Source organism: Labeo rohita, chromosome 18 (genome assembly GCF_022985175.1).
Source record: "Labeo rohita strain BAU-BD-2019 chromosome 18, IGBB_LRoh.1.0, whole genome shotgun sequence".
In the NCBI taxonomy this organism is placed as follows: Eukaryota; Metazoa; Chordata; class Actinopteri; order Cypriniformes; family Cyprinidae; genus Labeo; species Labeo rohita.
Genome location: NC_066886.1, coordinates 24,172,514 through 24,199,223, shown reverse-complemented (window position 1 = coordinate 24,199,223; position 26,710 = coordinate 24,172,514). Strand labels below are relative to the sequence as shown.

At 36.7% G+C, this 26,710-nt stretch overlaps 2 protein-coding genes across 16 annotated transcripts in view; one reads left to right on the top strand and one right to left on the bottom strand.

The window, feature by feature from the left end:
• Nucleotides 1-826: 826 nt before the first annotated feature.
• LOC127181033 (suppressor of tumorigenicity 7 protein homolog) lies at nucleotides 827-23,820 on the bottom strand. Of its 4 annotated transcripts, none has more exons than XM_051135513.1 (16): nucleotides 23,714-23,820; nucleotides 21,770-22,018; nucleotides 18,611-18,693; nucleotides 18,111-18,270; nucleotides 17,847-17,901; nucleotides 17,579-17,694; nucleotides 17,407-17,482; nucleotides 17,045-17,199; nucleotides 12,161-12,258; nucleotides 11,627-11,741; nucleotides 10,637-10,709; nucleotides 8,843-8,945; nucleotides 8,622-8,772; nucleotides 5,844-5,936; nucleotides 4,381-4,520; nucleotides 827-1,161 (listed from the first exon to the last, which is right to left on the bottom strand). In XM_051135513.1, the coding sequence occupies exons 2-16, from the start codon at nucleotides 21,789-21,791 to the stop codon at nucleotides 1,066-1,068; spliced, it is 1,536 nt and encodes a 511-aa protein (XP_050991470.1). In that variant the 5' UTR covers nucleotides 21,792-22,018; nucleotides 23,714-23,820; the 3' UTR covers nucleotides 827-1,065. The 4 variants fall into 4 exon arrangements, with proteins under 4 accessions (XP_050991470.1, XP_050991471.1, XP_050991468.1 ...); XM_051135511.1 differs by having other exon boundaries at nucleotides 829-1,161; nucleotides 4,381-4,523; XM_051135512.1 differs by having other exon boundaries at nucleotides 829-1,161; nucleotides 4,381-4,523; nucleotides 21,770-22,120; nucleotides 23,714-23,806.
• A 909-nt stretch (nucleotides 23,821-24,729) lies between these two features.
• Nucleotides 24,730-26,710, top strand: part of ppfia1 (PTPRF interacting protein alpha 1) — a 46,102-nt gene continuing 44,121 nt past the window's right edge. For all 12 annotated transcript variants that reach the window (XM_051134519.1, XM_051134514.1, XM_051134513.1 and 9 more), the window contains exons 1-2: nucleotides 24,730-25,523; nucleotides 26,391-26,651. In XM_051134519.1, the coding sequence (XP_050990476.1) occupies nucleotides 26,391-26,651 (261 nt within the window). In that variant the 5' untranslated portion in view covers nucleotides 24,730-25,523. The remainder of the gene's footprint in view (nucleotides 25,524-26,390; nucleotides 26,652-26,710) is intronic.

Below are 26,710 nucleotides of genomic sequence, written 5' to 3'. Positions count from 1 at the left end.
GGACACCGAATAGTGTGTACGTCTGCTGACCCTAACGTGGAGCTAAACACTCCTCCATGTCAAATTCAAAAACCTAATATATCTTAAGGTTGGGCGTGGATTTTAGCATGTGCATGTTTTAGAAACAGTGTTGAACAGGATACACTAATCCCGATGATTCTATGTGATTTGGGTGTGATAGCGACACCCAGTGTTCAAATTACACATTCCACACAGTGTTAATACTCAGTAAGTAAATTATTTTAAAAAAATATCTTGCATAGTTTGGAACCCCCCTGATCTAAACAGATAATCAAACCAATGTTTGATATAAGTGACAACTCAATGTATAAAAGAGATGACAGGCCAGGGAATGTGATGTATTTTAACAGTAAAATATATCACTCCTTTATCCATTCAGAGATGAAGGCTAAAAAAATGGATGGCATGTATCAGCACCAGCTGTGTAGACACATAGAATAGCACATTATAATATAAAAAATCATGATGTGTCAAGTCAAAGACAGAGCTCTACTATAGTCTGGTGCTGCTTTGAATGTAAAACAATGTGATTTGTTCATGTCAGCATTGATATGGGCTTAAACAATAAACTGAGTGCTAATTGGCCAGAGTAGTCAGGAAGTGGAGGTCACGATCTGTGCAGAAATGTTTAAGAATCCACAAATGTGTCATGTGATGCACAAATGTACAGGAAAAGATTCACAAATATGCCTGGTGATTGCACTTAAGTGTTTATGTGTGTAAAAAAAGCCCACACCTGTCAATTCTGCTGATTTCAGACAATTTTTCAAACTTGAGAACAGCAATAGTCAAAACGGAGAATAGGATTTTCAAAAATAGAGACAGTTTTTTTTTTTTTTTTTGCAGCAGTACAGAAATCATTTTATTTTTTCTTAATATACTGATGGCGTTTAAAAGTTTTAAACAGAAAAGATTTACAGGAGATTAAGGGGGGGAATAAATTCCTTTTGCATTTGATGTCGGTTGTGTTTCACTTGTTTTCTGGCTATCGGGCACTTCTGAAGAACTTGGCACCTCAGTCAATAATAATTCAAATCCATGAGATCAGATCCGCGTGAGCTGGTGCCACAGACTCGAGGGAAGAATACTTTCCACTTTCTCCATGATGAAGTTCAGCGGGGCAAACAGGGTGCTCAGGAACTGTGACAGACAAGACAGAAATGGACAGAAGCAAGTGAGATATCTGCAGTCTGAAAACAAATCTCAGTCAAGGTGGCCTCCATATTAAATGACATTCAAGAATATAATGAAAAGCTTCAAAACACACACACACACACACACACACACACACACACACACACACACAATTAAATAAGGTCTAATTTTGGGTGATATGATTTTCATGTCACTTTGATCCAAAATGGTTTACAAATGAGCAGGCGTAATGCATTACAAGTAATTAAATATGTTAAATAACACATCTTTTATGTATTTATTCCCATTTTTAAACCAATGTCTTTGCTGCTGACCTTGGATGATCCAATTTAACCTTAATAATAAGCAAAACATTTTTATTATTTATTTTTTAAACTGCTGAAGAGTGTTAAACTTTTTTCTCCTGTTCCCCTATTCTTCATGCAATCCAGAATGGTAGCATAGCCGAAAAGGTTTGTTTGAGCTGTGGCCTCTACTGTACAGATGTGAATTTACATTTCCTTCAGCCTGAGGCTTACTCATGTCACTTCTGGTGTGAAAGTGCTGTTACATTTGTCAAAAACAGAACTTGTATATTTAAAAATTACTTTGAACACACAAACAAACAAGCAAGCCCAGCCTACATGAGAAAAAGTAACGCACAAGTAGCACAAAGCATTGCTTTCCATAACAAATAACTAAGTAACAGTTACTTTTTTTTAAAGAGTAACACAATATTGTTGTAACTGAGTTTGCTTAGGACTGTCTTTTAGTGGTTTAGACTGGTTTAGTGTAGCTTTGTTCTCTCTCTCACTAATGTGTCGGTCAGGACACAGAAGGCAGAAATTAGAAATAACAGTCTTTATTTAAAAGGTCCAACAAAAGATCAGTGCAATGAACACACAGCCCGACCACAGGGCATTACTTGGCATAATCTTCACAGTAATGAACTGTACAGGTGTGGGCATGTGTTAAATAAATGGGTTAGGCAAGGTACTGGGTTTAGTGTTGCCATTTACCTTCCTGAACGAACTCACAATATCTTATTAATTATTCGTCATGACACATTCAATAAAGGACAATCATAAATGGGCTTACATGTTGTATCATCTTCAAACAAAGCCAAGTTAAATTCAGTCCATATTCTGGAGAAACCAATGCATCATGCAGTCGGCTCAACCAGAACTGAAGTTATGGATGTACGCAGTAACCCATGAACTGATTGGTCATTCCTTCCCAACAATTGTAATGAATCTTTTTTAAAGTAAGTTTAAAATCAAAAATGGAAGTCATTCAATTTCAGCAAGCAAAAACATGAAGTGATCCAATACTACACCATTTAGTATTTTTTTTCAGACTGGAACACAGATGAAACTGTGAAAGATCTTTAGATGGTGTGTTTGTAGATTTAAGTATTTTTGATTTCTTGATGACTGGCTGCCTGTGCATTTTATATGCTAATTCATTTCTGAAAAACAATTTCACACTAAAAAAACAATAGAAGGCAATGGAGTAAGATGAACCTCCTTCTACTGAAAGTATCCCTCAAATCCAGCTGATTATATGTCAGCTGTAGTACTCAGAGTTTATTAAACACGAGTCTCTATAAAACTGGACCATAAAAAACATGTGGAGAGTAATGAAATTTTGGTTCAGTGACAATTTACCCATGGTAGAGCTGAACTTGGTCATATTTTCTTAAGATGAGTTGTTCAGGACTACATTAGAAATTTACATTACAAATGCAAATATGAGAATGATGAGTTTTCTTTAAAAATGTTGCACATCAGTGTCATTCAAACTCTTTTTCATCAGAGCTGATGATACTGAACAGATGTTGATGTCAGTGTTGATGTAAATGAAAAGCCTTTAAAGGGGTCCTATTATGCTTTTTCACTTTTTGAATTTTAGTCAGTGTGTGGTGTGTTTGTTAGGGCATAAAAAACATCTACAAAGTTACAAATCTCAAAGGACACTCCACAGGGAGATATTTTGTTAAAAATCTCTTTGCAAGAACTACAACTAACGGCTCCTTTGGACTACAGCATTTGTTTTCCGAATGTTATGATGTCACAATGCGGCCCATTAGAATATAATTAAAATAAATCCCGCCTACGGATTTTTGGGGGTGGGTAGGGACGAGGTGGGGGATTAGCCTAACTTTAGCAATGCAGCATGGAGAGCCGCTTCAACGAGCCGCAGCGCGGCGGGTATAAACACAAGCATTGACTAGAGTGGACGCTTCAGAGCAGTAACGCGCCGCAGACGTGTGTAGTATATTGGCTTGAAACACATGCAGAGGCCACGATCTACTCCGGTTGCCGTGTTGGAGGCGTAACGCGCCGCAGATGTGTGCAATGTGTGATAAGAGATTTATTCATCATATAGTATAAGTTAGATAGCTTCACTTATAACAAAAGTGTTTTTTTTTTATGCACTAGACTAGGCTAGGCTAATCAGTGATGATGTTCTTTGATAATGTTAGGCTGCTTTTAGCCTTATGCTGGAGCTGGTTTCGGGCAATGAAATAAATTAGCACGATAATATCATGTATCGGCAATCTTGCAGGCTGAGGATAGGACCCAACACTACTGTAGTGTATTATTTAATCACCCTCCATGCATCCTAGGTGTATATGACTTCCTTCTTTCAAACAAATGCAATCAGAGTTATATTAAAAATGATCCTGGCACTCCCAAGCTTTAGAATGGCATAGACGGGCATTTCTATTCATCAGTCCAAAACAAGTCCAATAAAGTGCATCAATCCATAATAAAAAGTGCCTCACATGGCTCCGGGGGGGGTCAATAAAGGCCTCCTGTAGCAATCGATGCGTTTTTGTAAGAAAAATATCCATATTTAAAATGTAAGAATCACTTTAATCCAGCTTGCGCTAACTGTTTTGGCAAAGGGCATAGCAAGACGGAAACACCGTCTAAGTTGTTTGCCAATCGCAAAGCAGTGGGACAGCTAACACATTTAGTTTTTTGGAAGGCGGGCCTTCATTAAACTCGGAACTAATCGAGCCATTTGTGCCAGGGTGGGGAGAAAGGTATTGTAATAATGTAAATTATGTAAAAAAAATAATGCGTTTTTCAAACCACCAAGCATGGGAGCATCTTCTAGTACACCCCCAAAACAAAAACAAGACTTTGTAAAAGAGCATAATAGAACCCCTTTAACAGTGGTGTGTTTGTCTTCGGTACTGAAGTGTGTGACACTCACGGCTTTAGCAAACACTCCCATGAGCTCTGGGAACTGATGCGTGAGGAGCGCCAGCATGGCCGTGAAGGAGCAGAGACCCGCGGTGAACAGGATGAAGAACGGCAGCTCCTTCTTAGGATACACTGAAACCTCGTGGAACACTGCTTACACACACACACACACACACACACACAAACACACAAACACACACAGTCGGGTTAACTACTTCTGCTGCTATAGAGCAGTGCATCAGTGATCACACAAGTTCAACTACACTCACACATATTAAAAAAAAAAAAAAAAAAAAAAAAAAATCCCAGACGTCCTTTACTCTTTCTGTCAATGTGATATGTAAACAGGCTCATTGAAAAGAATGAACTGACTCAATTTTTCAAACAGCTCCTCACACAAAGCTATCATATCACCTCAGAAGAATATAGCAGCTAGTACAATACATTTGTAGATCTTTTCTGGAGCTTGTAGTTGATATTAAAAAACAGCATGGGTTTAGAGAAGCATGAGGCTGTGTCAGTATTTACCCAAGTACTCTTTTCACCCTGTAGAAATTGGCATATGAAATGAAAGTCAAAGTTCAAATAAAAAATATAAAAGTTATATAACATAATTTTTTTAAGAGGTTGCACGAGTTCTGTGTTTCACATCATATTTGATCCATCAAGCTTTTATGCCTCATATAGTATAAAAATAGTGAATAGAATAGAATAGAATAGAATAGAATAGAACAGAACAATAGGGAGTAGAAAAAGGCTCAATTTTATTCAAAGCCTCAAAGTAAGAAAAAAATCAGCAATTTGCTGCAGATACTGATATTTATATGATCAAATTCTGATGCTTGTAATGTAAATCAGTGAGATCTTCATAACAGTATAGTAGACACTTAGATAAAATAATATAAATATCAGTCGTCAGACTATATCTCCAATAATATGTCTTAGTAAGATGATATAAATGATTCAAACATATAATGCAATGCAATACAATGATGATTGAGAGACGAACTAATGAATGCTCAAGGCTTGAGAAGATTATTTCTATACTGCGGAACAGTGAAAGAAAAAGTTCTGAAAACAAACACTTTTTTATTTATTTTTTATTTTTATTTTAAAAACACTCCTCAAAAGTCAGAGGATCATATTTGAGACTCACTGATTTTTCTAATAAATGATGTCTGGAAAGTCAAGTAAAGTCTTACATATACTTTACAAAAATCAGTATAGATTTCACAGCAAAAAGACACATGAAGCACAAGCTAAAGGTGGATGTTTTGTATAATTACCCTAAAAGACGTAATATACTAACATACTCTACTAAAAGCACTGATAAATTCAGTGAGGATCTGGATGCTGCAGTCAATGCCAGATGTGACAGCACAAGAGCTCCTCACTTCAGAAACAAGCCTAACTCTCATCTGCTCCTGCAGCTGATTCATGAAACGACAGGTGAGATGCAGGAAAATCTCTTACTTGGTAGCAGTTCTCTATCCGCCGTCTCTGTACAGACTGGATATGGATAGAACAGGTGGCCTTTCTCCAGAGGATATGGAATCATTCTGAAAGCTGAAACATCAGGCCATGAACAATCAGCATTCAACACAAAGTGATTTTTAAAATGCATTTCTAAGCCTTGGAGCAATAATGAGTCACTAGCAGTATTTCTGATTTTCACTTGAAGACTTTTTTAATATGTAACAATAACAAGTTTTATATTAAAAAAAAAAGAGCTGGGGGGGGGGGTCATTCTTTTATTCAGTTTCTTTTAAATTCAAGTTCGCTTTTCAAATGATGAGAAATACAGGCATTTATTTATAATGACATGACTACCATAAAGCTACACACAGTAACTGCACTAATAAAAATGGTTTTAGTGTGTATTTGGCAGCTACTGAATTGTTGCATTCGTACACAAACAAGAAAAAAAGGTTTTTCCTTATATTTGTGTCTCCTGATGTTGGAGATTGGTTTCACTGCCATTGTGACCTTTGGTTTGCTTAGGTGGGGTCTTCAAGTCAATTAACTGTCAGTAATATCATTTATGTGACTGCACTGATAACAATTGGATAAGAACAAAACTTGAACTGAATTGTTCAGAATAATGACACTATTGTTATCTGTAGAGCTGTTTAACAGCTGAAATTGAATTTGTTTTATAATTGATGAATTTTACATTAACACTGTTATTTTCCTGCTTATCACTGTAAAGCTGCTTAGAAACTATCTGTCCTGTATAAAGCACTATAGAAATAACAGTGACTTAACTAAACCAAATTGTTATAAACAAAACTTATTTTTTGCGAAGTCACTTGATAATGTCAGTTAGCGTAAATTAGAACAGGGTGATCATTTCTGAATGAAACAGATCCCTCGTCTCTCTCTCTCAATATCATCCCTCGTCCTCACAGTCACACACACAGCACAATAACTTTATATCAGTGGAATGTCTTTAAACTCTAATCATACCTTATTATGTTGTCATCTTTTTAAAGAAATCAGAAGTTGTGCTTCAACCATTTTGCACGAAAATCTTGAAAACACGCATAGCTGTTTAACACTGAGCTTCTGACTGGCTAATCGCTGTTATTAAGTAAATAAATTATTACATGTACAGAATATTGATATTTAATTTGCATGATAGGTTTTACATAATACATTTCATTATTAATCTAAAGTGGATGGTAAAGGGGAATAGTGGTTTTACGAGCCATGCATACAGCAAATCTCAACTGCTTGACTGTTCATATTGTCTCCATCTGTAAACTATACTATCATCCATTATCCAGATCAATGTGGACAACTAAGATAGATATAACTAAGATATTAATAAACATTAACATTGTGACTATCTGTAAAGCTGGTATAAAACAATGTGTATACAAATAAATACAAATAAATCGACCTGACTTGCAATGTTTTCCGGATCTGATCTGAGTTCAAAAACATTTTTGACCAAAAGACAAAGAGTAGGGGTGTAACGGTACACAAATGTGACGGTTCGGTATGTATGATTTCGGTACAGCAGGGAGAAAAAACTTTTTTTTTTTTTTTTAAATAAACAGTGGTTTACTGAACAAGTTGCTCTCTCTTTAAATACATTCAGTTATGATTACATTTTTCTTAGTGATGAACATCTACCTCAGCTTATGCTTTACTATAGGGAGCCCTTTTACATTATAAGGTTACAATTAACAACTTAACCCAAACTTAAATTTAATTACTATTTCTTTATTTTTAAATAAAATAAATCAACACTTAATTAAAAAACAAATGTATGCAAACATGTAAATTGCAGATAATGAAGTTTCTAACTTAACTTATAAATTATAAAATTTCTTTTGGTTAAAATATATTTGATTACGCAGTGGCTGTCATAATGTTTCCTAACAGATTAACTTAAACATACATTAATTAAGACTAACATGTAAAAGTAAAATATAATGAGTATTTAGTGTAATATTTCACGAAATGCTCTTCTCCAGACATTTCTCTAGTGAACTAACGAGCTGTGGACACTAATGACTTGCCTGAGGTAAATCAAATTCTATATGACGTTTCATTTCCACACTGTTTTGTTGATGTCTTTCAGCAGTTGTAACAGTGATTGAGCAATTACATGAGGCATGAGATGTTATTTCATGACTATTCACATTAAAACTAGTAGTAAAGAGGAAAGAACAATCGCGTTTACTCGTGCTCCACTCTGCCGTTTGAAAGGACCCCATTTATACTGCAGAAGTCTGCGGCACATTACAGCTCTGACGCGGCCACCAGAGCTGATCGCAGCCACTCTAGTCAATGCTTGTGTTTATATTAGCACGTCTCTGAACCATCCCAGAAGCGGCTCTCTGAGGCATTTATACAGAGATCTGTCATGCCACATCAAAGACCGTCAAAACATCATTTACTCTTTGAATTTCCGGGGGTTGGGGGGGTGTAGAATGCTGTATGTACATGCAAAACGAAAGACCCATACCGAAAATTTTCTGTACGCATATGTGTACCGTTACATACCTAACAAACAGTAATCCAAGAGACCCTTTTTTTGGGTCATAACGCAATATTAACAAAACGTGCCTTTACATGGCAGAATAATCAAAAAGGAAGAAGTCTGCTGTCTCAGATGTTTTTTTTTTTTTAGAATTGTGGGTTGTGTTAAATCAGATGGACTCATCAGATGTCTAAAGATTCACAGCAGCATCATTTGACCCATCAGTAATGATTTAGTTTATATGGTCTGCTATTACTCACTTCCCTCCCAGGTGCAGTGTAGCAGGTTGAGCGCGCCCTCCACCCGCTTCCAGTGCTGCAGGTGGAAGAAGGTGTATGCGATGGCTTCACTGTCACCACGCTTCAGGATGTGCTCCGGTGGCAGTATCAAACTCTTCATCTCTAAGAGGTACTGCAGAGAGAATGAGAGTCACATTATGGCCAAAGAGAATGATTATGATGATGATGAGAGTGTGGCTCACTTTAGGTACGTGTGGGTTGAACTCCACTGCTCTGTGTATGGCTTCTACTGCGTTCATTTCTGCTGTGCTCAAACCTCTCCGTGATGCGGCCTCTGGAGAAAACCTGCAGACGACCACAAACCACATCAGAACGTGCATGTGTTCATGTGAGACATGAGACTGGCATTATTTTAGAGTAGAATGATGAGCAATGAAACACTTTACAACAGTTATGTTTTTGACAGTGATTACAGAATATCCAGTTGGAGATGAACTGGCCATTTAAGCACAATTTGACCCTGTTTATGTGCACTGTAAGGCACACCGCAAGCATGAGTGGCACGTGAGCAATGCATATTTCTTTCAACATGCATGTTAACAAATGAGTGCTTTCACACTGGGAGCAGCGTGTGAGCATCAAGCAGGAGCATCACGGGAGCAGAACTAAAACAATGGTTTTAGCGCAGAGACTATTTTTGCTCCACCGCTCATGCTCAATTAAAGTGACGGCACCTTTGATGGAAAAAATAAATATGATTTCACACTAAAAGTGCTAAAATGCACAGAATAAGCAAGTCTTGTGTGTTTTAACAAGAATTGAATTGTATGTCAGAAAAGAAAATGAAGAATCAAAAATATGTATCGAAGATTGAACCATTTAAACTTGTTTTTAAGTTCCGTTTGGGTGAAAGTATGGTGTATTAAAAGAAAATCATGATCGGAGCTGTTTTTGTTGTTTACTATTTACATAGTATGCCCAAGTTAACAAAATTTCAGGACTTTAAAATTTTCAAGTTTATAACTAATTTCTAAAAACAAATTTATAGTTGACTTTGTAAAGAAGAGCCGGTGCTGTGATACTGTATAAACGCTTCCAGTGTGAATACTATCATGAGTCGCCAGCTGCAGTGACAATAGCTGCGTCTCATTTCGGAGGCTGCATCCTCAGGAGGTCGCATTTGAAGGCTGCACACGTCATTAAGGATGTCTTATTTAAGAAAAGAAACCATAATAAAATTGACCGTTATTCCTTGTGAGGTGTAAAATACTACAATTTCTTTTTTACTTTGCAATTTTAACGGTTACTTTTCTTAAATGAGACCTCCCCGATGACGTGTGCAGCCTTCAAATGCGGCCTCCTGAGGATGCAGCCTTCCAAATGAGACACAGCTAATGTAGTTACGTTGACGTGAAGCTGACACAAAGCTCAAGTTTGTCTTTTCTGGGTCAAAAGTTTCTGCTAAATGACAAATAACTACAACAAAATAAAATGACTGCAGAAGCTGGGTAACACTTTATTTTGACAGTCCACTTTAGAAATTCTACTAACTTTATAAGAATCTTCTAACTCTAAATAACTTTGCAACTACTTGTCAGCTAACGTTCATTTCAAAAAAAAAAAAAAAAAAAAAAAATCGCCTTCATACCAAACTTACAATTTCAGACGGCAACATTTAAATCCTGTCTGGCTAACATACTTCAACAACAAGTCCCGTAATGTTTTTGAATTAGGCCATTAAAGAGGAGGCGGTGTTTAGTGGCTGTTCAAACTCATTCGGCCTATATTTACATCCCATTCAAGCTTATATTTAGTGTCAACAAAACTCATCTTAATACCAGGTGTAAACAGAACTTATAGTCAGTCGAATGTCTGAAGTAGACTATCAAAATAAAGTGATGGTTAAAGCTGGTAGAAAGCTAGTGGATTTAAATTACATTTTCTGCTTTAATGTGAAAGTAACCTTTTAAATAGCATTAATTTACTTTGCAATTAAAATAGCACTTTCAAACAAGACATGAATGACAGAGACTTACTTATCAGACACGGCTCTGGCCTTCAGAAGTGCTGCCGTGTAGCAGATGGTTGCAGACTTTGGCAAACTGATGTCTATGCAAGAGAACAAACCATTTCACATCAGAACTCACACATGAGATGATGGGGATGTACATACTCATTATCTGTAAGACAATTCAAAATATATAGCAAGTATCTGAAGATACAAGCACAAGTCATGTAAACCCCTTCGATATGGTTCTTCAGCTTAAACTAGGGCTGTCCACTGGGCAGTCCAACCACTGACAGGTAACAGTGTTTGGTGGGATTATTAGTGCAAATAATACACAATGTACAAATTAGACATTTAATGTCATTCAGACTTTTAAAATGCATTTAAATGAAAACAATACAAAATGCTTGAACATGGAAAGAAATTTCAGAAGTTAAATTATATTTCTCTACAAAGATAAATGTTTTATGATATATCAAGAGCAGCAAAGAGCTCATCTCCTCTCATATCTTCATGTTTTCTTCCAATATTCCAAAGGAAGTGACGCAAAAAGCAAATTTTATCTTCTGCATGAGCAAAACTTTTATATTGGATGCAGTGCTACCAGAGAAATGGAAACTGAAGTATGTGTGAATGCGCTATTACAAAGCCTGCACATAATAAAATAAATATCAGAAAAAAGATATTAATAATTCTTTCCCACATCTTTTTAATTTCTTAATACACCTTATTAATTTGTGGGCATGTTTTATGCATTTGTTTCCAAACTTTAGTTCAGTGTGGTGGCCAGCATTTTTGTCCTGTTGTTTTTAAATGTGACCTAAGTGCTTCTTTTCAAACCTAGTTGCCTAGTTGCTCAGTTTAGAGCAGCTGTTCGTTGTTATAAGTGACTGAACCATATCAGAACTTGACCCCAAAATCCAGTCAGGCTCTATTGTACAACACCTTTTACAGCAACAGAGGAAGGAGAGAGGCAGATTCTGTGTGCGTGTGTGAGATAGATCTGCGGTGCTCATACCGTCATACTTGGCGAGCACGGCCTGAACGTCAGCATAGTTCTGCAGCTCCAGAAGAGACTCCAGCAGGTTTTCATGGATATTGAACATGCTGAGCAGAGGAAACTCCTTCATTAACTGCAGGAAACACAACAACAGCTCACATTCTCAAGCACTAGAAATGTCTGCTGTTCATTGGCAAGGTGTGTAAGACAGATGTTCTACATACACAATTGTTTTACATGTACAAAAAGTGTGGTTTAATTGACAATAGGCTATTGAATTAATGACGTATAATGCACACACTTTGAATCACAACTGCATTATCACCTCAGTTGTGCACTATTTTCACTAATTGGAGTCCAGCAGCACTGAGACTAGAACAGTCACCACTGTGCTGATTTTCAGAACAACACCACAGCTGCATATGATTAAACATCTATAAATATATATTGTGGGCACTCACTGAATATCTTTATCAGTTATTAGTTTGCTGATTGTATTATTAAAGTGAGGGTTCATTTTTCTGTATATGTCAAGAGTCAAAGGGCACTCACATCTCGCATCATTTTGACAGCTTCTCGTGTGCGGCCAAGCTTTCTGGAGCACATGGCGAGTCTTCTCTTGATGTAAACTAACACGTTTGTGTCTCTTCCTGTTAAAAACACACACACTTGATTAGCTACTTCTGCTTTATGAATGTCGACTAACTCAAGACACTCTGGGGATCAGTTACACTTCACTTTATGTGAAACAGAAATCTATTGATATAAAAACTGATTTTGAGTTGGGCTTCTTAGAATAGCACAATAACTACACATACACATAACAGTGAGTATACAGATCAATGTTAAAACAAACAATGATTTTTCTTATACTTTAAAAAATAAATATAATTAATAACTGTCTTATACATATGCAGAATTCTAGAATGCAAACACTTCTGTACAAGTGAAAATGACTGAATGTGAAAGTGTAAAATGATTTGGCCAAAGTGTGCGTGACATCTGGCAACAGATAAAACATATGACACTAAAAGCATTCACTCAGAGCATGTGAGTGAGTGTGACATTAACAAGTGTGATGTGTGTGTGATTAGCATATGTGTGTATTTATCAGTGATGTGTTGGTGTGTTTGTGATTACCATGAGTGTGTGTGTGAGTGTGTGTATCAGTGATGTGTGTGGTATGTGCATGATGTGTGAGTGATTAGCGTGTGTATCAGTAAAGATGTAAGTGTGTGTGTACCTGGTATTTATCACATTATGGGAACCAAATGTCCCCACAAGGATAGTAAAACCAGTAAATTTTGACTTTGTGGGGACATTTTTTAGGTCCCCATGAGGAAACAGGCTTATAAATCATGTAAAATGATGTTTTTGAGAAAGGGCTAGGTTAAGGTGTAGGGTAGGTGTAGGGCCATAGAAAATACGGTTTGTACAGTATAAAAACATTACGCCTATGAATGTCCCCATAAAACATGGAAACACAACGTGTGTGTGTGTGTTCACTGGTATTCCCTACGTCAGGGATTTTTAAACTGGGGTCCATGACTCAAAGTCAGGGAGTCCACAAAATAATTTCCTATATTGCGGACTACATATTTATACATACGTATTTTCTGGACTAAAAGTTACGTTTTTATCTTCTGAAACATGCTGATTTACATTCCAAAGTGACTTACATAATGCATTTAATGTCAAATAAGCAAATCTTAAACATTTAAAAGCCAGCATACCTTTTTATGCTGGCTTTTCTATAAATAAATTTCTCATATCTAACAAATAGACAGCATCACTGAATTTTTCTTCATTTCAGGAAGAGGTTCACATAGACCAAGAGGGCATCATTAAAATAAATGAGACAACTAAACATACAAAAGGTATTTGGTGACTCAATTTAACTTATCTGTTGTATTTTATGTAGGTTGTGCAGGTTAGTGTGAGCATCACCATGCTGTGGTGTTTCTACAAACACATTTTTTGTGATAGATGTTGTTTTAAATAGATATTCGGACACGAGAGAAGTACAAAGCCTTCTATACATAATAAATAATAGTTTAGCAAGCAAATGTTACACCACATCTAATGATTCACTTATGGAAACAACTCATGCCAAAGAAGAGGTATAGGAGCCCGCCACGAGGTTCAGCTTTAGCTTTTTCTTAGCATAAAAAAAAATGTTGTTTGTAATGTAATGTTTATGTTTATTTTATAAAATATTTATTTTTGTTCTGTTTTGGATGCCACTAAATTTTAATTATTTGGAGTGAGGGGATGTAATGTAATGTAAATATAATGTAAATGTAATGTAAATGGCATTTTGACAGTCTTTAACGTGGCATGACAGATCTCTATATAACTGCCTCGGAGAGCCGCTTCTGGGGCGCTTCAGAAACATGCCGTTATAAATACAAGCAATGACACCAGTGGCCGCATCAGAGCCGTAATGGGCAGCAGACTTGTGCAGTGTAAATGGGGTCCTTTCAAACGGCAGAGTTGAGCGTGAGTGTACAAGTTTTAATGTGAATAATCATGAATGAACATCTCACGCCTCATGTAATAGCTTAATCAGTGTTTTAACCACGAAAAGACGTCAACAAAACGGTGTGAAAATAAGACTTCACGTAGCATATGATTTACCTCAGGCAAGTCATCAGTGTCCAAAGCTCATTAGTTCATTAGAGAAATGAGGTCTAGAGAAGAGCATTTTGCGAAGTATTACACTAAATACTCATTACATTTTACTTTGCCTGTTAATCTTAATTATTTAATTAATGTTTAAATTAATCTGTTATGACATAACATGTTATGACAACCACTGTGTAAATGACAGAAATTTTAGAATTTAAGTTAATCTAAAAACTGTGTTTTGTGCAATTTACATGTTTGCATATTTTTTAAAGTGTTGATTATCATTTTTAAAAATAAATAGTATATTATTAAATATTAAATTTAAGTTCACTAAGTATCACTAAAAAAAATTTTAATTATAACTGAATGTATTTAAAGAAAGAGCAACTTGTTCAGTAAACCACTGTTTAAAAAAAAAAAAAAAAAAAAAAAAAAAAAAAATGTAGTTTTCCCACTAAATTTAAACAATTTGGAAGGAGGGGAAGTAAAATACATGTTTATAATGCTTGTTAGGTTTCTTAATGTTCATTTTAGTTATCAGTATTAACATTATTTCCGAAAGTAATACTAAAATGCGACTTATACACCAGTGCAACTTGTGTGTAGTGTTTTTTATTCCTGACCTGGTGCAACTTTCTAGAAAATATGGTAAATTTAATTATATTATGCTGTAGTATTAAAAAGTACATATACAATTGGGACCATTTGCACCAATAAAACAATCATATTATGTTCTTTACACCCACCCACATTAACTTTAGCCATAAACACTGTAATAATTATGATGGGGTCCTTGGAAAATCTTCTCCCCTGTAAGTTCCTGGCTCCAAAAAGTTTGAAAAAGGATAGTAATACCAGTAAATTGTGGCCTTGTTTTGACCTTTTTTAGTCCCCATGAGGAAACAAGCTTATAAATTATACAAAATGAAGGTTTATGAAAATGTAAAAATGCAGTTCTGTATGAGGGGTAGGTTTAGGTGTAGGGTTAAAAGAGAAGTCCACTTCCAGAACAAAAATTTACAGATAATGTACTCACCTCCTTGTCATCCAAGATGTTCATATCTTTCTTTCTTCAGTCTTAAAGAAATTATGTTTTTTGAGGAAAACATTTCAGCATTTTTCTCCATATAGTGGACTTCAATGGTGCCCTGAGTTTGAACTTCCAAAATGCAGTTTAAATGCGGCTTCAAACGATCCCATATGTGGTTGTAAACGATCCCAGCCAAGGAAAAAGGGTCTTATCCAGCGAAGCGATGGGTTGTTTTCATAAAAATAATACAATTTATATTCTTTTTAATGTCAAACGCTCATCTTGTTTTACTCCGCCTGAACTTTTTTTCTGGTTTATGACAGTTAGAGTATGTCGAAAAAGTCCCATCTCATGTTCTCCCTCAACTTCAAGCAGAGCAAGACAAAACGAGCGTTTGAGATTAAAAAGTATTTAAATTTTATTTTTTTAAATGAAAATAACCAATCGTTTCGCTAGATAAGACCCTTCTTTCTCGGCTGGGATCATTTACATCCACATTTGGGATCACTTGAAGCCGCATTTAAACTGCATTTTAGAAACTCAGGGCACCATAGCAGTCCATGATACGGAGAAAAATCCTGAAATAACATAATTTCTTTACAACTAAAGAAAGAAAGACAGGAACATCTTGGATGACAAGGGGGTGAATACATTATCTGTAAATTTTTGTTCTGGAAGTGGACTTCTCCTTTAAGGTAAGGAGATAGAAATACAGTTTGTACAGCAGAAAAACCATTACACTATTGAATAAACTAGTGATGCATCGAAATGAAAATTTTGGGTCGAAACCTAAACCGAAAAATTTTGGGTGCACTAGGCAGTGCAGCACAGTATATACTTTCGCCATTTTCACCCAATTTTTTTTTTGAGGCCAAAATTTTGCTGCATCCCTAAAATTGAACCCTTAAAAAAAAAAAAATTCAACCCTTTAAAAAAAAAAAAAAAAAAAAAAAAAAACGGTAATATTCTGTAAATCTACGTCAGTTACGGAAGCTTCCGGGCGATGACTCGATGACTCATTATTGCTATGACTCATAAGGATTGTTGCGCATTCTCAGTGTTTTTCTGGTATGCAGCTGATTTCATGCGAGAGGTAAGCTGTCTGCGAAAAAAAACGAGCCATTGCTGCCAGATTTCAATTGCTGAAAATCACATTGTGTTTGATGCAAAACTAACTCAAAACATTGTAACTGTATATTTTCTAACTGTATATTCTAAATGTTGAAGATATACATTATTGTCAACATGCCTAAGTGGCAAATAAAAATTTTTTTTTAATAAAAATGTATATAAAATTGTAAATAATAAACATCAGGAAAAAAAAAGAGGAAATAATAAAATCTGATTTCCTCTCTGATTTTATTGTTGTTTGCAACATTACTTGGAAATATTTTGAAGATATTATTCTTGGCATTTTGCATAGTCTGTTATTGTATTAGTATCACCCGGCTGGGAGTTTAAACTCCTATTCACTGGGAATGAATAAAAAAAAAAAAAAAAAAAAAAAAAATCACTCTGTCGGAGCAGAGACACATAGAATGGGGAACGCTGGAAAAGCAGCTATGTTTTTCCAGCATTCAAATAACTATGGATAAACCTGAAATGATAGAAGGATTGGAGACAAATTTCAGTTACTAACAAGGCAGGAAAGGTGCACACTTTTAAATTGACACCTGCCACGGTATTTCCCTCGTTAAGGGGGGGTGGGGAGGCTCTTAGCACTAAGCATAACCGGTTTAAAAAAAGTCACCGCTCGCCACTGGTGAGTGTGTACTTACTGTGCTGGGCTTCATACTGTGATCCGTGATGCTGCAGCTGCTGGCTGCGCCGGTAGCAGCTCTCTCCAACCTTCAGCGCCTGTTTGAAGAGTTTCTCTGCCTCTACGATAGTCGTGGCCTCTTCCTCAGCCAGGAGAATGTAAGCGGTCGCACAACTACAACAAGCATAACAGATTCATACACCAACACAGTCCCTCGTTTACACCAACAGCACAGGGCGACAAAGAAGAATTAAACATTCTGAAAGAACATCACAGCAACATGCACATATTTCACAAGCTGAATAAAATTTCTGATGGCATAATATGGATAGAACTAAACTATCAGTTATCAGGCATCTGTAAGCACAGAAACACACTTACTCCTCCAGATCCAGAGCTTCATGAGCGGCCGTGATCCGAGCCTGAGGATTCCTCTCTCTCCAGGCCTTTTGCATTACTGTCAACACACACACACACACACTTAGACAAACGTCCTCCAAACATTAACACTGTGCTAAATTGCTCTGGTTGTTGACCATAATCCTGCTCTTACTGGCATCTGCAGGCCGTAGGTGATCAGAATCACACGTGAAGAAGGTCTGATGATCTTGTGCCGACAAATTCATGTCGTAGTATGTGAGCGGCTCTCTTCCTGTCACCCATGTGTATCTGCAACGAACACATTTGCATCAGCATCTCAATGCAGCTCACAATTTCAAAATCAAATTACAAATCCCAGATACTAACAGCATTTACTAGACAGTTAAAGATCTGGCATGTTTTTGCATCAAATGAAGTATGCACTCAGGACATTCACTCACCGGTTATATTCAGCTCCTCTGAACAGATTGAGAGGATTTCGCCAAACCTTACACTCTAAATACACACATACAAAACGTTAGCAAATACACACATGAACTCAGACTAACAATGTTTGAATTTACCTAGTAACTGATTAACAGCCGACCACAATGTATTAATGTCAGTAAGATGAGTTCTCTATGAAACTCTAGCAGCAGGTTCATGTGTTTCTTTAAGTTTTTTCATGTTTGTTCATTAACTGTAATGTGAAGCAGAGGACTGACCTGACACACTCTGCCGGCTGGAGTCGGTGTCTCCGTTACTGGTGTTGGAGTTGTTGGGTGAGCTGTTATCAACTCCGCCTAACAGAGGACGCAGATGACTGACAGACACCTGCTCAATAAATGATGTCCCATACTTCCTGAAATACCACCACTCAAAGATCTGCAACACAGAGACATTTCACATGTCTATTATCATCATAGGTTCAAAGGTCTCTCTGAACAATAACACTCGATAATACATTCAGCTCCTCCTTTCAATAACTAACTCAACAAATAATTTCTGTAATGATGCTAACTTGATAAATACAAATTAATAAAACCCACAGAGCTGCCTTTATCTACTGAATCAATTTGATTATTAAACCGCAAGGGAAAGATGAACACAAATATTTTTGAGCCACAAAACAACCTCTAGAGACTCATTCAGATATGTTATATTTTAGTGAAATCCCAATGAAGTCACTTTATTGTACAGTATTTGACAAGTGACTCAAACTCACCAGTATGAGTCCTGAAATGAGGGATGAGGTGCCCGTCAGCGCCACGTAAAACTTAGGGGTCAAAGTGTTGAGGAACATGCTCACTGTAGATAAAGCACACAAAAACAAATGAATTTAGACAGAAAGACAGGAGCAGGAGGTGAGAGGAACATATGCAAATCCCTCCACACATCAGATACACACCGACACGGCGAGCAAACAATGACATGAGAACAACAGACATGAGAACAAATAGCAAATGAGTTTAGCAGAGAAACCTTCTCTATACTGAATCCATGCATGTAAGGCAGTGCATAGATTCTCAGTGACTGTCATGCTGATCTCATCTTTACAATGCTATATTGCAGAAATAACGCTAAATCAGCCAGCCCTTTGGATCATTGTAAAACTGAACCAGCACGTTAATACAACTATGATATTTTTCCTCTGAACACGACACATCCAGGAACATCAGCCAGACATTCATGTCAATCATCTAATACTCACTAAAGGCTGCTGTGGTCATTCACACCTCATGAGTGTCACATGATATCACTTCCTGTTTTACGCTTGGTACAATTCCAATAAATAGCCAGAGGATATACAGCTGAATCGGCTGATCTGTCAAGCAAAACACTTTCTTATCACAGCAGATGAGTGATTCTGAAACCTGTCCGATCCACATGCATTCTGGGAAGACTTAATAAAGACATCAAGTCAGTAAGATGAGCGAACATCACTGCACCCGCTGATCTGTCAGTGCGATCAATACAGCTGCAACTAACCATTATTATGACAAATATTTATTTAATTAACCAACTAATGAGATGGAAAAATCCCTCAAAAATGTTACAATTAAACAGTTAGTTCATTATTAACAAAATGTTATTCCACATCCTGCCCAGTGCTCTCTTCCCATGTGCAATTTGAATGCTATTAAAATATAGTGAATGCGCCTTTGTAATTTGTGCTATTCATTACACGCAAAATAGGGTAACATTCTAAAACAAATGATTGGTTACCAGTTTAAAGTAAAAGTAAAAATCACTCATTTGAAAATGATAAAAACAAAAGCACAGACTAAATATTAACTGGTACAACAGCACACAAAAGTCCATTCACTGCCACTGCTCCCACAATTCAATTACTTTAATTACATGTATCATTTTAATCTTGCATTTAATGTCTAACAATAAATATTTTAACAAAATGTATATCAATGTGTAATTGATTATTTTCATTATTGATTTCTGTGAGTTGATGTGAAGCCTGCAGCTCCAGCTTTTCAGCAGAACTGCACTGAGAAGAGAAGAGACAGACAGCAGATCACAGAACCATGAGAGAACTATTATCATTTTGTCATCATTTACTCTGCTTCATGCCCTTACAAACCTGTACCACTCTTTATTCTGTAAACACCTTTTTTTTATGTCCATACAATAGACAAAAGTTGATGGACATCAATGACGTTCACTGTACAGACAAAAGCAGCTGAATCACTCTTCAAAATATCTTCTTTCATGTTCCACAGAAATAAGAAAGTTACATGGGTTTATAAAGACATGATGATGGGACGTTTATTTTAGCATGAACTTTCGCTTTCAGTCAATGAGAGCGACAGGTGAACACGTGACGACACATCTGACTGACAATCGGTCTGATAGACGCTCTGTTTCACACAGCCAAACACACGACGGCCATCTGACAGCAGCTGCGTTCATTCATTCAGCTGAGAGAGCCACTCCAACACAGACGCTCCATTCATGCAGCCTGACGATACAGGCCACATTCACCAACACTGGGAAATGTGCTCAAACTACCCATTAGACTAGTCCAATTATCCCCAGCCTAGTCCAACAATCAAACTACCCATCAAGTCCAATCATCAGCAGACTAGTCCAATTAAAATGCCCATCATATTAGAATGATATGGGGGCAGTACATTTTATTTTCTAAAGAAATTAATACTTTTATAAGTCTAGGACACATTACATTGATCAAAAGTTATAATTTTACCAAAGATTTCTATTTCAAATAAATGCTGTTCTTTTGAACTTTGTTTTTATTAAAGAATCCTGAAAATCCTGTAATGCAATGTAAAAAAATGTATCACGGTTTCCACAAAAAATATTTGGCAGCACAACTGCTTTCAAGAAATTCAGAAATCCTTCTTTAGCAGCAAATATTAGAATGATTTCTGAAGGATTATGTGACACTGAAGACTGGAGTGCTGATGCTGAAAATTCTACTTTGATCACAGCAATAAATTAGATTTTAACATATATTCACATAGGAAACAGCTATTAATAATATTTCACAATATTACTGATATTTTTGTATTTTAATAAAATACATGCAACCTTGGTTCCTTCAAAACTCTCCTTAAATAACGTTCAAGCCTGTGAATGTTGTGTTGTTGTTGTTTTTTTCCATCATACTGTGCTCCTATACCAATGCTTTTCTTCTGTGATGTTTATGAGGCTGATGCTCACCTCAGTTCATCACTAGCGCTCATTCTCAGATCCAGACTGGAGTTCTTCCTTTAGTGGAGTGGCAATTCAAACAGATCTGAACCTAATTTACCTCTCTGCTAATGAATCAATCCAACCAACAAGCAATCAAGTTATATTAAAACACAGTAATCACAAAATGATGAACTATGCATCAGCCTCACAAACGCACACATAAATCTAAAAGAGCACCCATGTTAAGCTGGTACAGTATGATGAATAACACACACACATTAAATTCACATGCCATAAACAGCACAACAGGAAGTCTGGGTGAATAACTGCAAAAGCACAACATTAAGGGATGTTCAGTGAAGCAGGCCTTAAACTCTCGAAATGACACTAATTGAGCAATACAAGCAACACTATGCTTTTGAGCATTTATCTGGATGCTCATCAGCTCTGACAGAACATCAGCCAGAAGACTTGGGTCAAATGAGATGATGAATAACTCACACGACAGCAGACAGCAAATGCGCAGGTGTGCGAGTGCATCACTTTGTTTATGTAAGGTGAATTTGCCACAGCCTGGCCTTCAGATCCAGTACAATACATAGCAAACGCACAGAAATGCCAGAGGCAGAGGAGCAGAAGCAGAGAAACGCGCAAACGCGCCAGAGCACAATACATGCAGGATAAAGACAGCCGCGGTGGAGGATGGGCTACTTACATGAGGACTCGGTGCCAAACATGGCTGATCCAGGAGCTGTGATGGAGAAAGAGAGAGGGGAGACGGGAGGGGTGGGGGTGAGCGGACGGGCGGGCGGCTACACAGCAGGGGTCATCAACGCACAATGCAACCAACCGCGCCAGATGCTGCGCTGCTGCCGTCCTCCTGCTGCATTAAACCCGCGGCTGTCAGCAGCCTCTCCAGCTCCAGTGCCGCGTGCGTCTGTCCGATCTGACCTGATCCAGAGTGCTGCAGACCAGAGTGAGTGTTCAGGTCAAGACAAAAGCTCAGCAAACACTCAATGACGTCACGAGCCGAGAAACAGCCACCGAACGACCAGCGGCTGACAGACTGATGGTGATGATGGAGAAAGGAGGAGGAGGAACCAACCAATCACAGAGCACACATACACACACACACACACACACACACACACACACACACGTTCACAAACAGGAAGAGAGTAAATAAATCCACACTAAAGCAGTGAAGCTGCAGAGAGCAACATAAGTGATGAGAAGACTAACATCACTTTAGCTCACAAACACACTTTACCATTATTAACACTACTAAAAATTCAAAACAATCTGATTACATTAATCAAAGTAGGGTAGGGGATGAGGGGATTTTTTTTTTTAAATGAACCTTTCCACGCCATCATCATATGGTTTTAAAGCAAAAAAACAGTAATACAACATCTATAACTACAGTGTTTTAAATCAATTTAGGTTCAAGTTCATTAATAAATATGCCAGTATTCATTGGTAATTCATGTTTGTTTGTTCACAACACATTAACTAATTTATGCAGTGTAAAATATTACAAATGTTCTAGTACATGCAGAAACAAACATTAACCAAAACTATTTATATTTTTATATTTCATTTTTTTTATGATGACATTTGTAAAAAGTTTCAACATTTTGTATTCAATATCCAATCTTACCTTGTCTTTTTTTTTTTTACTTGTTGCCCACCTAAATAACATAATTTATTTTAAATAAGAAATTAAAACCATACACATAATAGAAGAGGTGTATTTATGTCATTGTATAAACAGCATTTCTGAAAAAATTAATTGATCAGAACAACAGCAGCATCATGTCAGCTACTGCACAAACTCAAAACACCCAACCACACTACAAATATGGCCATATTTCCCTATTTGAAAAATCAATCATCTGTTTTACACGTTCACTTATTTCACACATAATTCATTGTTATAATTTACTCCTAAACCTGAAAATGTTTTGAAAAATGGCTATTTATTTTATGTTCATATAATGGGAATCAATGGCTACCAAAACTGGTTCCCAACATTCTTCAAAATCTCTCTCTCTATATATATATACATAAGAAATAAAAGAAAAACATTCATATAGGTTTGGAATGATAGGACAGATCATGTTTGGCCGAACGATCAATATAATACAGCAGACAAAATGAAAACCATCATGAACTAGCTTAGGTCTCACTTCTGCAACAATATGACTCATTTTGCACAAACTGCTCACATCATTTTGCATACATTCAGATGGGTCAACTTTATACGCCATACTAATAGCGGTACAGTTTAAATTACAATAGTTTAATAACAATACATAATAAAATAATAATAACAATAATAAAGCGAGGTTTTCACTGACACGTGTCCTTGTTATTCAGGAACTCGGTTGATCTGTTTGATGCATATAAGTTACCTCTCTAACGTATTAATGAACAATATATAAAAACACAGCAGAAGAAACATACTTAATAATACTTATGAACACTTGATTAATCGCATATATTCATGTTGAGCACTTTGAACACAGTTAGCATTGCTAACACAAAACAACACCTAAAGTTCATTAAGCGCGAAACAGACAATATAATCATACAGATTGTGAGCTGCATTGTGTGTTTTTATATCTGTATTCGCACGTTCATCGTGTTTAGGTCTTACCTGCAGTCTAAAGATCGTTCGATCAACGTGGCACGACAGAAAACAGGAGCAGAAGAAAGAAAGACAGCAGACATGACACACAATGAAGACACGCCCACTCCGTTAAGACTCCGCCTGTTTTAATATATGCCCCGCCCATTGGTGTGACGAGCGCGCGCCGACCACTGGTAATGTTCGTTCTTTCCGAAACTGGCCACCTCTTTGTATCATTGTTTACATTTAGAGAAATGTTTTATACAAATGTTTATATACAAATAGGATAATATGATTGAGTTTAGTCTGAACCTATGTATTATTCTGTCAAATTTGTCATTCGTGAAAAAGCACAGTAACTACAGGTTAAGACGCATTTTATATAGACTGTGTTATCTTCAAGTATTATTTTAAACACTGTTTTTGTCTTTTTAAATCAGTTAAATAGTTTTCAAAATTAAGAACTCAACACCTATTTAAAAAAAAAAATAATAATAATAATAAATAAAAAAGCAGTGGTCAGTGTGCTCGTCCCTTTGTCCAGATTGTATGACGTGGCTTAAAAATGAAGTACAATAAGTCTGGGAAAATGTAATATAACAAATTAAGCTTTGACTAACTGGTAGTAACACAAATTTCTGGTTTAGTGTCAGTTCATTTGAATTATTATGTTAATTATTTTGAAATAAATAAATAAATAAACAATACGTTTCATAAAAATGCCACAAAAATAGAACCTAGATTATTAAGATTAGAGAGACATTATCGACAATTAAGGATCAACAGTAGTCCAGAGATAGTCACTGCGCCCTCTAGTTATAAAGAATTTGGATTTTAATGAAGTACGTTGAAATTCCACAAAATCATCTCCATTTATGCATGCTGTTTTTACAATTTACAAGTAAATAAACCAAAATAATTACATTAATAATAATTTTATAACATAAAGAATCAGATGATCTCTGAGAGAACGGGGTTTATCATAAAACAAAAGATGATCTTTGTATCTTCCAGCCTGGGATTTGTGTATGGCGTCGTGACGTCAGCACGTCCTGACCTCTCGCGAGCGCAGGAAATTGGAGCAGCGACAAACTCTGGCTGTAAATTTTGTTTTAACTCTTTTTTCCCTGTATTAATTGTTGTTTTTCGACCTCAAACCGGCTGACGAAAGACTTTTCTCGCGGATAGTGTCATTTAAAGGGCGTTTTGTGCTTTTAAAGTGGTCGATTTGTACTTTTATCCCGGTGTTTTTCCTCATGGATCAGATGGTGACGCGTCAGAATAATTGACACTAATAAACGTGTTCCATTAATTTATATTTTAATAGTACAACACGTCATTAAACGTTGGCTTTACATGTTTATTTAAAGGCTAAAATTATTTTATTTCTGCGCTTGCATGAGGATAGTTTAGATTACTCTTACTTTAGCTGCTAATGCTAACTAGCGCAGGCCGCTATTGGAGTTTATTTATATATGTGTATTTTGGTATTTATATGATTTACATGTGTATTTGAGTGTATGAATGGCAGTGAGAATCTGACAGAAGTCTTTGATTGATCAGTGATGTATTCTCCATCAATTAAGACTCAGATCTTTAGTGATGAGTGATGTTTCTCACTCATAATAAAGGCCTCGTTTATATTCTTTATTTTTTTTTGGCTTGTTCTTCGTCAGATAATTTTTGTTTAAAGTGATTCGTGACTCATTTTACTCATGTCGTAAAGTTTAATGGCTTGACGAACAATTTGCGTCGTAGTTGATCTTTTAAATGTGTTGACTGTGATTGAACTGGATGCAATAGAGAAGAGGAGAAGCAAACCCTGCTGAGAATCAAGGTAAATAAACACTTGTATTGATCTGCTGTATGTTACAGATTTGTGTGTCTCTTTCTGATCTGCTGTCTATTGCTGTTTTGATCCTCAGTCTGTTACTGGTCTGATCTTACTGATCTGATCTTCAGTCTGTTACTGGTCTGATGTTACTCATTCTGATCTAAGTCTGTTACTGGTTCTGTTGATTACTGATCTGCTGCCTATTGCTGGTCTGATCTACAGTTTGATACTGGTTCTATCTGTTACTGATCTGATCTGGTCATCTGCTCATCTGTTACTCGTTGTCTGATCTTCTGCCTGTTACTGGTTCTGTCTGTGTATTGCTCTGATCTTCTGTCTGTCTGATTTTCAATCTGGTATTCATCTGATTTTTAGTCAGTTACTTGTCTGACATTCTGCCTGATACTGGTCTGAATGTGATCTTCTGTCTTTTACTTATCTGAGCTTCAGTCTGTTACTGATTTGATATTATGTCTGTTACTTGTCTGATCGTCTGTCTTTAACTGATCAGATCTTCTGTCTGTTACTGAGCTGATATTCTGGCTGTTATTTGTTCTGTCTGTTACTGGTCTCATTTTAGGATCTGATCTTCTGTTACTAATCCGATCTGATGTTGTCTGTTCTGTTAAACCCTGATTGTTCGTTAAAAGTCATTATTCCACTACATTTTTGAATGCTTGGACACATAAATCACATCACTTTACCAACACTTTATGTCTCTGTTACTAGTTCTGAAGTGACTATGAAATCATTAATATACTGTTGAGAGATTCTTTGTAATTAGTAGAGGCTAGATGCCCAGTCCCGGCTTCACTGTCTTGCAGGTTCACATTTAGGTCAGCGTGGTAACGCTTTGCTGTCTGTGTGTAGATGATGTGCGAGGTGATGCCCACCATCAGTGAGGCGGAGGTCGGCAGTAATGGAGGCGCTCTGGGCTCCGGCTCTCCCGTGCAGACGGACTCTGAAGGCCACTTTGAATCTCTGATGGTGTCTATGCTAGAGGAGAGAGATCGACTGCTGGACACGCTCAGAGAGACACAGGAGAACCTGTGTGTGACGCAGAGCAAACTGCACGAGATCAGCCATGAGAGAGACTCACTGCAGAGACAGCTCAACAGCGCACTTCCACAGGTGACCACTCATGACCACTGGCACATCTGTGTCTGTCAGGAGCCCCTCACACCAACAAT